Below are 14169 nucleotides of genomic sequence, written 5' to 3'. Positions count from 1 at the left end.
GTATCAAATACTTGTTCTCCCCACTGTATATAACATTCTATTGGTTGCAATAATTTTGTCAGTTCATAAACCATGTGCCATTTAATCGGTACATCAAAAATCTCATTCCTACTATTGTCACGTTCGTCGTATTAATCGGACCAAGGTGGTATGCGTACATTCTAATTTATTAAAAGAATGAACACTGAACAAACTAACAAAACAACAAAACGAACCGTGAAGCTAATATGAATAGTGCAGACAGGCAACTAAACATAGAACAAGAACCCACAAACACCAAAGGGAAATGGCTACCTAAATATCATCCCCAATCAGAGACAACGAAAAACAGCTGCCTCTGATTGGGAACCATATCAGGCCACCATAAACATACAAATACCTAGACCTACAAAACCCTAGACATACAAAAACCCTAGACAATACAAAACCCCTAGACAATACAAAAACTAGCGTATCCACCCTAGTCAAACCCTGACCTAACCAAAATATAAAGAAAACAGAGATATCTCAGGTCAGGGCGTGACAACTATTTTGCAATCTGTATGGCACAGCTGAACATTTTTTATTTATCACAATTTTCTTTAACCAATTTTGGTCTTTTATGCAGGGCCGACAGACAAGTTCCTTACTTTTCCCCCTTCCACTTGCCTCTTCCATTTTTGCAGTAATGCTGCAATTAGTTGGTTGTAATTTTGGATAGAGCAGACATTTACATATATTTTTGTTAGCTGCATGTGACATAATTCCACCAGTCCTAGTTATGATATAATTTACAAAGATTATACAGTTTTTAAATACCGTTTTTTTTTATCAATTAGTATATTTGAGTTTGACCACAATATTTGTTGTAATATTTTTTCTGTCTTTTCTTGTGGATTAAACTGAAATTGCAACCAACTTTCTATGGCTTGTTTTAAAATAGCAATATTTTTCAAATAACCGAAAGTGAGAGGTTGTAATCGAAATAAAAGGAAAAGGGCCATTCTTGAACATGTGTAGATTAAGAAAAAAGGTTAACGAAATCAATAATTTGCTAGTAACAGATGACATGCATATTTTGACAATCTCTGAAATAAGATAATACCTTTAATGATACAGTGGTAGCAAGATTATAAGATTTACAGAAAAGACAGAAATGCCAAAGGTAGAGGTGTGGCCTTTTATATTCAGAACCACATCCCTGTAAAGCTTAGAGAGGATCTCATGTTAAATACTGTTGAAGTAATTGTTAAGGGAATTAGAATTCCCAAGGTTCATAAACTGAACTTCAATTAAATACTCAGTCTGTAACCCAGAGTTTGTAAGGTTCTGGTTGAAATGAAAACAGACAGAGTCCAGTCTACAATAGTCAGAATTGTTTATTCGAGAGCTCTGCCCATCATTTCATGTACATTGGATTATATACCTCTCATTTCGTCATAAATGTCCCTCCTCCTCTCAGACAATGACAATGCTGTTTTACAAGTCTTCTCTTATGCCTACATTGCTTATCATATGCTTCAACATGTTACACAATCTACTGCAAGTCCAACGGTTTCTCCCCTCCCTGAGTGGGGACGAGACATCTTTCCTGTTGTTAGTTTCACAGTGGTCACAAGTTGTCTGTTAACACTTCCTCTTTGCCTATGTATAAACATTCTTCATCAGACAGGGTAGAATTCTGTTAGTTATAGTCCTATCATTACTTTTAAATGTATACATCATTTAGTCATTATACATAATATTCATAACAGTAATATGGCCAAAGGTTCATCTGCTTCACCTAAAGCTCACTCTGGTGGGAAGCTGCTATAGACCACCAAGTGCTAACAGTCAGTATCTAGATAACATGTGTGAAATGCTTGATAACGTATGTGATATCGACAGAGATGTATATTTTTGGGGTGATTTAAATATTGACTGCCTTTCATCAGGCTGCCCACTCAAGAGAAAGTTTCAAACTGTAACTAGTGCCTGTAACCTGGTTTAGGTTATCAGTCAATGTCACGATCGTCGTATGGTGGAAGAGAGGAGGACCAAGGCGCAGCGTGATAACAATACATCTTCTTTTAATTATAACGAAGACGAAACGAAGAACACTGACAAACTATACAAAACAACAAACGGACGTGAAGCTATAAAACGAAAGTGCAGACACAAGCAACTAACGTATAGACATAGACAATCACCCACGAACTACCTAATGAATATGGCTGCCTAAATATGGTTCCCAATCAGAGACGATAGGCAGCTGTCTCTAATTGAGAACCAATCTAGGCAACCATAGACATACATACACCTAGACTAGACACTTTAACCAACTAAGCCACAGCACCCATAAACATTCAAAAAAAACTAGACAATACAAAACACATACATCCCCCATGTCACACCCTGACCTAACTAAAATAATAAAGAAAACAAAGATAAAGCCAAGGCGTGACAGTCAACCTACGAGGGTAGTTACGAACAGCACAGGAATGAAATCATCAAAATCTTTACTAATGCAGCAGAAATGTGCTTGAAAGCAGTATCCAAATCCATCGGATGTAGTGATCACAGTATAGTAGCCAAATCTAGGAAAACCGACGTTCCGAAGGCTGGGCTTAATACAGTAGAAGGTATAAGAGGTCATACAATAACTGTTGTAGTGATTCCTATGTTGTTGATGTAAAGATGTGTTGGTCTGTGGTGTGTAATGAGGAGCAACCAGATGCTGCACTTGACACATTTATGAAATTGCTTATCCCAGCTACTAATAAGCATGCATCCATTAAGAAAAGGACTGTAAAAACTGTTACATCCCCATGGATTGATGAGGAATTGAAAAATTGTATGATTGAGAGGATGAGGCAAAAGAAATGGCAAATAAGTCTGTCTGAAAACCGATTGGCAAACGTACTGCAAACTGAGAAATCATGTGACTAAACTGAATAAAAAGAAGAAGAAACTACACTATGAAACAAAGATAAATGACATAATGAATCATAGTCTAAAGAACTTTGGAGCAACTTAAATGAAATCATCACTACTTGTATTTCTGAGAGGTATTGACATGTTGAATGCACCGAGCTGTCTGTTCGAACTACTGGCACACAGCTCGGACACCCATGCATACCCCACAAGACATGGCACAAGAGATCTCTTCACAGTCCCCAAGTCCAGAACAGACTAACGAAGGCGCACAATACTACATAGAGCCATGACTACACCAAACTCTATTCCACATCAAGTAACTGATGCAAGCAGGAAGATTTGATTTAAAAAACAGATAAAAATACACCTTATGGAACAGCGGGGACTGTGAAGCAACACACACATAGGCACAGACACATGCATACAAACACATGTACACATGGATTTTGTGTTGTAGATATGTGGTAGTAGAATAGTGGTCTGAGGGCACACACTTAATGTGATGTGAAATCTGTTGTGAATGTATTGTAATGTTTTTAAAATTGTATAACTACATTCATTTTGCTGGACCCCGGGAAGAGTAGCTGCTGCCTTGGCAGCAGCTAATGGGGATCCATAATAAATACAAATACAAATGTCTGTTTGTTAAATCATCTGTAGGCAACACAGGACTGAATGCTGTTTCTTCTAGGTTCATGAAAAACAACCAAGGAGCATAAATGTTGTGTTACGCGGAGTGGAACAGGGGAACCCAAGAGCAGACTCAGATGAGGAGACTGGGATGAAGTAACCATGGTATTTATTAAAACACAGGGGGGAGATGGAGTGCAGGTCAGGGGAAGCTCGGGCAAGTTCCTGGAAACCAGGTACGGAGGCTGAGGCTGGAGCGAGAGGGGTTGAGACAGGGTAAGCAGGTCCGGAGGGGAATCCAAGGGAGTAGTAGAGTGGGGAATTCTGGACAGAGTAGCAGGATGACGAGATGTGGGACTGGAGACAGGGACCAGAGTCAGAGCGGGCAGAACTGTAGCGGAGAGGAAAACAGTGTCAGACAAGGAAAACAGGCACAACAGGATCTGAATAGTAACAAATGGCTAGAAACAGACTGACTGAGCAGGGATTACGTTCTGGCAGCGTGGAAGTGGCAGGGCTGAGTATTTGTAGAGGTCTTGATTATGGAACAGGTTGCAGCTGATGGGATCTGCTCTGACTCCAGCACACCTGTCTCCGCCCGCACAATAACACACACACACAGAAAGAGAAAGGGAGAGGGAGAGAGTACTGGAGAAGTGTCGGCAGGTCAAGCAGACACAGGATGAGCAGTAGAGGGCATTGCAGGAGCAGATGTGACATGTCAAATCAAATCAAAGTTTATTTGTCACGTGCGCCGAATACAACAGGTGTAGACCTTACAGTGAAATGCTTACTTACAGGCTCTAACCAATAGTGCAAAAAAGGTATTAGGGGAACAATAGGTAAGTAAAGAAATAAAAACAACAGTAAAAAGACAGTGAAAAACAGTAGCGAGGCTATATACAGTAGCGAGGCTAAAAAAGTAGCGAGGCTACATACAGACACTGGTTAGTCAGGCTGATTGAGGTAGTATGTACATGTAGATATGGTTAAAGTGACTATGCATATATGATGAACAGAGAGTAGCAGTAGCGTAAAGAGGGGTTGGCGGATGGTGGGTGGCGGGACACAATGCAGATAGCCCGGTTAGCCAATTTGCAGGAGCACTGGTTGGTCGGGCCAATTGAGGTAGTATGTACATATGTACATGAATGTATAGTTAAAGTGACTGTGCATATACTGTATGACAAACAGAGAGTAGCAGCAGCGTAAAAGAGGGGTTGGGGGGGGACACACAACGCAAATAGTCCGGGTAGCCATTTGATTACCTGTTCAGGAGTCTTATGCCCTGGGGGTAAAAACTGTTGAGAAGCCTTTTTGTCCTAGACTTGGCACTCCGGTACCGCTTGCCATGCGGTAGTAGAGAGAACAGTCTATGACTGGGGTGGCTGGGGTCTTTGACAATTTTTAGGGCCTTCCTCTGACACCGTCTGGTGTAGAGGTCCTGGATGGCAGGCAGCTTAGCCCCAGTGATGTACTGGGCCGTACGCACTACCCTCTGTAGTGCCTTGTGGTCGGAGGCCGAAGAATTACCGGCAGTGATGCAGGCAGTGATGCAACCAATCAGGATGCTCTTGATGTTGCAACTGTAGAACCTTTCGAGGATCTCAGGACCCATGCCAAATCGTTTTAGTTTCCTGAGGGGGAATAGGCTTTGTCGTGCCCTCTTCACGACTGTCTTGGTGTGTTTGGACCATTCTAGTTTGTTGGTGATGTGGACACCAAGGAACTTGAAGCTCTCAACCTGCTCCACTACAGCCCTGTCGATGAGAATGGGGGCGTACTCGGTCCTCCTTTTCCTGTAGTCCACAATCATCTCCTTAGTCTTGGTTACGTTGAGGGATAGGTTGTTATTCTGGCACCACCCGGCCAGGTCTCTGACCTCTTCCCTACAGGCTGTCTCGTCGTTGTCGGTGATCAGGTCTACCACTGTCGTGTCATCTGCAAACTTAATAATGGTGTTGGAGTCGTGCCTGGCCATCAGCCTGGCAGATGTGTTGCTACCTACCCTCACCACCTGGGGTGTGGCCCATCAGGAAGTCCAGGATCCAGTTGCAGAAGGAGGTGTTTAGTCCCAGGACCCTTAGTTTAGTGATGAGCTTTGAGGGCGCTATGGTGTTGAACGCTGAGCTGTAGTCAATGAATATCATTCTCACATAAGTGTTCCTTTTGTCCAGGTGGGAAAGGGCAGTGTGGAGTGCAATAGAGATTGCATCATCTGTGGATCTGTTCGGGCGGTATGCAAATTGGAGTGGGTCTAGGGTTTCTGGGATAATGGTGTTGATGTGAGCCATTACCAGCCTTTCAAAGCACTTCATGGCTACGGACATGAGTGCTACGGGTCTGTAGTCATTTAGGCAGGTTGCCTTTGTGTTCTTGGGCACAGGGACTATGGTGGTCTGCTTGAAACATGTTGGTATTACAGACTCAATCAGGGACATGTTGAAAATGTCAGTGAAAACACCTGCCAGTTGGTCAGTACATGCCCAGAGCACACGTCCTGGTAATCTGTCTGGCCCCGCAGCTTGTGTATGTTGACCTGTTTAAAGGTCTTACTCACATCGGCTACGGAGAGAGTGATCACACAGTCGTCCAGAACAGCTGATGCTCTCATGCATGCCTCAGTGTTGATTGCCTCGAAGCGAGCATAGAAGTGATTTAGCTCGTCTGGTAGGCTCGTGTCTCTGGTTAGCTCTCGGCTGTGCTTCCCTTTGAAATAGTTTGCAAGTCCTGCCACATAAGACAAGCGTCGGAGCCGGTGTAGTATGATTCAATCTTAGCCCTGTATTGACGCTTTGCCTGTTTGATGGTTCGTCGCAGGGCATAGTAGGATTTCTTATAAGCTTCCGGGTTAGAGTCCTGCACCTTGAAAGCGGCAGCTCTGCCCTTTAGCTCAGTGCGAATGTTGCCTGTAATCCATGGCTTCTGGTTGGGGTATGTACGTACAGTCACTATGGGGACGAAATCCTCAATGCACTTATTGATAAAGCCAGTGACTGATGTGGTGTACTCGTCAATGCCATCGGAAGAATCCCGGAACATGTTCCAGTCTGTGATAGCAAAACAGTCCTGTAGTTTAGCATCTGCTTCATCTGATCACTTTTTTATAGACCAAGTCACTGGTGCTTCCTGCTTCAATGTTTGCTTGAAAGCAGGAATCAGGATAGAGTTGTGGTTGGATTTACCAAATGGAGGGCAAGGGAGAGCTTTGTACGCGTCTCTGTGTGTGGACAGGTGATCTAGAAATTTTTCCCTCTGGTTGCACATTTAACATGTTGATAGAAATTTGGTAGAACTGATTTAAGTTTCCCTGCATTAAAGTCTCCGGCCACTAGGAGCGCCGCCTCTGGGTGAGTGGTTTCCTGTTTGCTTATTTCCTTATACAGCTGACTGAGTGCGGTCTTAGTGCCAGCATCTGTCTGTGGTGGTAAGTAAACAGTCACGAAAAGTATAGCTGAAAACTCTCTTGGCAAGTAGTGTGGCCTACAATTTATCACAATATGCTCTAGTTCAGGTGAGCAAAATCTAGAGACTTCCTCAGATTTCATGCACCAGCTGTTGTTTACAAATATGCACAGACCACTAGAATCTGTTCTATCTTGCCAGTGCAGCGTATATCCCTCTAGCTGAATATCCATGTCGTCATTCAGCCACGATTCTGTGAAACATAGGATATTACAGTTGTTGATGTCCCGTTGGTAGGATATTCGTGATCGTACCTCGTCTAATTTATTGTCCAGTGATTGCACGTTGGCAAGTAATATTGACGGTAACGGCAACTTTCCCACTCGCCTTCTGCGGGTCCTCACGAAGCATCCCGCTCTGTGTACCTGTACCTGCGTTTCTTCCTCTTGCAAATAACGGGGATGTCGGTCCTGTGGGGTGTTTGGAGAATGTCCTATGCATCTTGCTTGTTGAATAAAACATCTTTGTCTAATCCGAGGTGAGTGATTCTCTGTCCTGATATCCAGAAGCTCTTTTTTGCCGTTAGATACGGTTGCAGAAACATTATGTACAAAATAAATTACAAATAACGTCAAAAAACACATAATAGCACAATTGGTTGGGCGCTCGTAAAACTGCTGCCATTTCTTCTGGTGCAATCACTGTATATACACTGCTCAAAAAAATTAAGGGAACACTAAAATAACACATCCTAGATCTGAATGAATGAAATATTCTTATTAAATACTTTTTTCTTTACATAGTTGAATGTGCTGACAACAAAATCACACAAAAATTATCAATGGAAATCAAATGTATCAACCCATGGAGGTCTGGATTTGGAGTCACACTCAAAATTAAAGTGGAAAACCACACTACCGGCTGATCCAACTTTGATGTAATGTCAGCAAACCTTCAGCAAACCTTCTTGCCACAGCTCGCATTGATGTGCCATCCTGGATGAGCTGCACTACCTGAGCCACTTGTGTGGGTTGTAGACTCCGTCTCATGCTACCACTAGAGTGAATGCACCGTCAGCATTCAAAAGTGACCAAAACATCAGCCAGGAAGCATAGGAACTGAGAAGTGGTCTGTGGTCACCACCTGCAGAACCACTCCTTTATTGGGGGTGTCTTGCTAATTGCCTATAATTTCCACCTTTTGTCTATTCCATTTGCACAACAGCATGTGAAATGTATTGTCAATCAGTGTTGCTTCCTAAGTGGACAGTTTGATTTCACAGAAGTGTGATTGACTTGGAGTTACATTGTGTTGTTTAAGTGTTCCCTTTATTTTTTTGAGCAGTGTAATTCATGACTGTGTATCAATGTCTGTTGTCAGGAGGTTGAATCTGATGGGTGCATTTAGTAAACAATGGGAAGTTTTGAAGGATGTCATCCGACGATAGACAACAACAACGTTCACAGCAGGATTCTCAGATTAGTTAAAGTGCAGACATAAGTAAATATTTCACTTTGTTGTTGTTGTTTATTGTTGTTTATTCTTTGTTTTTAAATTGTGAACAGAATTCTTTCACAAAAAAATAACTAGTTGGAGGCAGTAAACACTGAAAAGAGCTTGGGTGTACTTCCCATCCTTCTAAACACATAGGCATCCCTGCTGTTGTTGCTGTCTGTCAATGTCTTTTCAACGATTCTGTGTATTGGAGTCTGTAATGAGCACATGGAAATACTATGGGTTTCCTAGGTTCAAAAACGATTTGTTTTTTTCTTTCATATACATAGAAAATGTATTAAGTGCCAGATGGGCAGGGCTTAATTAGACTATGTCATTGGTACCACTTAACCTTTATTTAAGAACAAATTCTTATTTACAATGATGGCCTACAAGGGAATAGTGGGTTAACTGCCTTGTCCAGTGGTAGAATGACACATTTTCACCTTGTCAGCTCAGGGATTCGATCCAGCAACCTTTCAGTTACTGGCCCAACACTCTAACCACTAGGCTACCTGCCACCCCATTGCGCCTGGCAAGCTCAATCAAGCGCAGTGCAAATATTTAAAAGACAACTAGGCCTACTATTTGAACCCAGGTGTGCTTGTTTGAGCAGTAAGTTCGTTCGACTGGGTTAAGGTTGTGGAGTGGTCAAAGAGGTTGACTTGACGGTTCCCGCTGAAAGCAGAGTGCTGGCAGATCTGCTCATGTAACTGTCTGTGAGACAGTTGAACAGTTGAATCCCAGGGCTCCTGCATATATCATCGCTGCTGCTGGATGACAATGTAATCCCTCTCCTCTGCAGGAAATTCAGTCAGTGAGTTGTCATTCTAATCTGTACACAATCCTTCCTTTGATATTAAATCTTCTCCACACTCAAGTTGAAAAGGACAAAGGACATGAACATATAAATTCAAAATGACGAAAGCTATTTTAGAGCGGCTAGTTAGATGGATATAGAGATAGACTCCTTGGTTGGACTGATTTCTCCGTCTTTGTATCATATAGCAGATGTTTTATATGTTGTAAGGTGTAAGTTCAACATCTAGTTTTGATTTACATTTGGTTGAGTTGTCAACTAACGTAAATTAAAAAAACATAATAAAAATGTTACTATGTTATTGGATTTAGTTTAAAAGTTTGGTGAAAAATATGAAATACCTCACCTTGATGACTTTTTGCAAATCCAATCAGATTTCGAAGTTGATTCAACGTCATCACAAAGAATCTTTGGGTTTAAAAGACGTGTAAACAACCAGTTTCTGCCCAGTGGGGAGACACAATCCAAACACTTAGGAAAAGAGTAGGTTTACTAAGAATCAGGGCCTGACAGACTGAACTGAGGGCTGAATTATTGAGGATCAATTACTGGATTTAAATGTACATGAAATGTAGGTACACAAAGGATAGCATATATATCTTGGTATATTTTGGACTAGCTGTCTATAGCAACAATTGTTACGGTCTGATTTGTCATGGGAAACAAGAGGTCCATCAGGTCAGTCTGAAAAGAGACAACAATCTCTTCAACCACGGATGCATTTACGATTCAATTTGTCGCCTCGTGTTCTTGTTTTGAACCACTTTATCTACGGCTGGCGGTGCTTTTCTTCCACTAATAGTCCCTGTGGTTCCAGGAACCCATCCTACAGTACACCTTACAGTCCATGTGCTTTAGGTTGAGTCCCAAATGGCAGCCTAATCTCTATATAGTGCACCAGTTTTGACCAAGACCCATGGTCTAAAGTAATGAGTGTAATATAAAGGGAATAATGTGACATTTGGGACTCAAAACATGAGCTTTAGTCTAGCACATGCTGCAACACTGTAATACAGCCCATCAGTACACACTAATCACCTCTACACTGTAACAGCCCATCAGTCCACACTAATCACCTCTACACTGTAACAGCCCATCAGTCCCCACTAATCATCTCTACACTGTAACAGCCCATCAGTACACACTAATCACCTCTACACTGTAACAGCCCATCAGTCCACACTAATCACCTCTACACTGTAACAGCCCATCAGTACACACTAATCACCTCTATACTGTAACAGCCCATCAGTACACACTAATCACCTCTACACTGTAACAGCCCATCAGTCCACACTAATCATCTCTACACTGTAACAGCCCATCAGTCCACACTAATCACCTGTACACTGTAACAGCCCATCAGTCCACACTAATCACCTGTACACTGTAACAGCCCATCAGTACACACTAATCACCTCTACACTGTAACAGCCCATCAGTCCACACTAATCACCTCTACACTGTAACAGCCCATCAGTCCACACTAATCACCTGTACACTTTAACAGCCCATCAGTACACACTAATCACCTCTACACTGTAACAGCCCATCAGTCCACACTAATCACCTCTACACTGTAACAGCCCATCAGTACACACTAATCACCTCTACACTGTAACAGCCCATCAGTCCACACTAATCACCTCTACACTGTAACAGCCCATCAGTCCACACTAATCACCTCTACACTGTAACAGCCCATCAGTCCACACTAATCACCTCTACACTGTAACAGCCCATCAGTACACACTAATCACCTCTACACTGTAACAGCCCATCAGTCCACACTAATCACCTCTACACTGTAACAACCCATCAGTCCACACTAATCACCTCTACACTGTAACAGCCCATCAGTCCATCAGTAGCCTCTCTGTTAGATTAATAAAGTATTAGTGTACTGACATTGACACATTAAGAGACGGTATGATGAACAGTGACCCTACGAGTGATGATGATCAAGCTTGTGTGTGTGTGCCTGTGTGTGTGCCTGTGTGTGTGCGTGTGTGTGCGTGTGTGTGCGTGCGTGCGTGTGTGCGTACAGAGCATTATTATGTGTAACGCTAATAAGGTTTTAGAGGTCGTTTTGCTGGTCTTTCTCATTTAGAAGAATGATTCAAACCTGTCTCATAAAATTTTACATATGAAAAGTATGAAAAGCTGTTTCAAATAAGCCATTTGTCTGATATATTGTCCTGTTCATACAGTGCGTTCGGAAACTATTCAGACCCCTTCACTTTTTTCCACATTATGTTACGTTACAGCCTTATTCTAAAATTGAATAAATTGTGTTTTTTTCTCATCAATCTACACACAATTTTTTTTTTTATACGGAAATATTACATTTACATAAGTATTCAGACCCTTCACTATGAAACTCGAAATTGAGCTCAGGTGCATCCTGTTTCCATAATTATAATTATTTGTTTCCATTATTATTTTAATCAATTTTAGAACAAGGCTGTAACATAACAAAATGAGTAAAAACTGAAGTGGTCTGAATACTTTCGTAATGCACTGTATTCTACCAAACAAATCAGAAAGAGACCTAGACTGCAGAACACAATGTCTTTAAGTTCAAGGACACATTTCAATAAACCAATGAATTTTTATCATATGCATGATTACCTCAGCGCTTCCCTCAGCTTGGGTCCGGGCAAACAAATCTTTCAAGAGCATTGATCTGTGTGGCTGCCTCTTCTCTCCGGAGCCTGTCTATGGACTTCTGAAGCTTCATCTTTATTTATGAGCACTAACAGCCAACCTGCCCTACCGTATCTCCAAGTCTAATTCATGCAAATGGCATACTTTTAATTTCTTGTGGGAGCCTCATGGGATGGGAGACTTGGGATGGGGGTCTAAGGGAGGGAAATGGCACTGGACCCTGCAACACAAAAACAAGCTCTTTCTAACAGCAGTATTCGCTAACAAGGTGAGAAGAAACATTATTAAGGAAAATATGAAGTAATAATATAAAGTAAGAAAGCACACAAGAAATACGGTGGAGAAAAAATATAGAATGCAAGCTATATACAGGGTCAGTTCCAGTACCATAATTACAGTGCACAGGGGTACTGGAGTAATTGAGGTAGATATGTACAGTGCATTCTGAAAATATTAAGACCCCTTCACTTTTTTCCACATTTTGTTACGTTACAGCCTTATTCCAAAATGGATTCAATACAGTATTTCCCTCATCAATCTACACACAATACCCCATAACGACAAAGCAAAAACAGGTTTTTATTTATAAAAAAAATTACGTTTAAAACAGAAATACCTTATTTACATACAGTGCTGTGAAAAAGTATTTGCCCCCTTCCTGATTTCTTATTTTTTTGCAATTTTTTTTGTCACACTTAAATGTTTCAGATCATCAAACACATTTAAATATTACACAAAGATAACCCAAGTAAACACAAAATGCAGTTAAGTGATGATTTTATTTATTAAGGGAAAAAAGCTATCCGAACCTTCATGGTCCTATGTGAAAAAGTAATTGCCCCCTAAACCTAATAACTGGTTGTGGCACCCTCAGCAGCAACAACTGCAATCAAACATTTGCGATAACTGGCAATGAGTCTTTCACATTTCTGTGGAGGAATTTTGGCCCACTCTTCTTTGCAGAATTGTTTTAATTCAGCCACATTGGAGGGTCTTCGAGCATGAACCGCCTTTTTAAGGTCACGCCACAGCATCTCAATCGGATTCAAGTCCGGACTTTGACTAGGCCACTCCAAAACCTTTTTTTTTAAGCCATTCCGAGGTGGACTTGCTGTGGTGTGTTTTGGATCATTGTCCTGCTGCAGAACCCAAGTGCGCTTCAGCTTAAGGTCACGAACTGATGGCTGGACATTCTCCTTCAGGATTTTTTGGTAGAGAGCAGGATTCATGGTTCCATCAATCACAGCAAGTCGTCCAGGTCCTGAAGCAGCAAAGCAACCCCAGACCATCACACTACCACCACCATATTTGACTGTTGGTATGATGTTCTTTTACTGAAATGCTGTGTTACTTTTACGCCAGATGTAACGGGACGCACAACTTCCAAAAAGATCAACGTTTGTCTCATCAGTCCACAGAATATTTTCCTAAAAGTGTTTTTTGCCAAAAGTGAGACGAGCCTTTATGTTCTTTTTGGTCAGCAGTGGTTTTCGCCTTGGAACTCTGCCATGGATGCCATTTTTGCTAAGTCTCTTTCTTATGGTTGAGTCATGAACACTGACCTTAACTGAGGCAAGTGAGGCCTGCAGTTCTTTAGATGTTGTTGTGGGTTCTTTTGTGACCTCTTGGATGAGTGGTCGCTGCGCTCTTGGGGTAATTTTGGTAGGCCGGCCACTCCTGGGAAGGTTCACCACTGTTCCAAATTTTCTCCATTTGTGGATAATGGCTCTCACCGTGGTTCGCTGGAGTCCCAAAGCTTTAGAAATGGCTTTGTAACCCTTTCCAGATGTCAATTACTTTGTTTCTCATCTGTTCCTAAATTTCTTTGGATCGCGGCATGATGTCTTGCTTTTTGAGATATTTTGGCCTACTTCACTTTGTTAGACAGGTTCCATTTAAGTGATTTCTTGATTCAACAGGTCTGGCAGTAATCAGGCCTGGGTGTGGCTAGTGAAATTGAACTCAGCTTTCCAAAAAATGTGATTAACCACAGTAAATTCATGATTTAACAAGGGGGGGCAATTACTATGTCACATAGGACCATGAAGGTTCGGATAGCTTTTTTCCCTAAATAAAAGTATCACTTAAAAACTACATTTTGTGTTTACTTGGGTTATCTTTGTGTAGTATTAAAATGTGTTTGATGATATGAAACATTTAAGTGTGACAAATGTGCAAAAAAATAAGAAATCAGGAAGAGGGCAAATACTTTTTCACAGCACTGTAAATATTAATAAGACCCTTTGCTTTGACTCGAA

General features: G+C 41.5%; 1 protein-coding gene across 1 annotated transcript; it reads right to left on the bottom strand.

The window, feature by feature from the left end:
* Window positions 1-1340: 1340 nt before the first annotated feature.
* Window positions 1341-13964, bottom strand: LOC139555162 (uncharacterized). Its single transcript, XM_071368730.1, has 2 exons — window positions 4003-13964; window positions 1341-3916 (listed from the first exon to the last, which is right to left on the bottom strand). Exon 1 carries the CDS (start codon window positions 5504-5506, stop codon window positions 4790-4792), a length of 717 nt encoding a protein of 238 aa, XP_071224831.1. The 5' UTR covers window positions 5507-13964; the 3' UTR covers window positions 1341-3916; window positions 4003-4789.
* Between the last annotated feature and the right edge of the window lie 205 nt (window positions 13965-14169).

This window comes from Salvelinus alpinus, chromosome 26, assembly GCF_045679555.1.
Source record: "Salvelinus alpinus chromosome 26, SLU_Salpinus.1, whole genome shotgun sequence".
Taxonomy (NCBI): Eukaryota; Metazoa; Chordata; class Actinopteri; order Salmoniformes; family Salmonidae; genus Salvelinus; species Salvelinus alpinus.
This window is presented reverse-complemented; position numbering and strand designations above follow the sequence as displayed.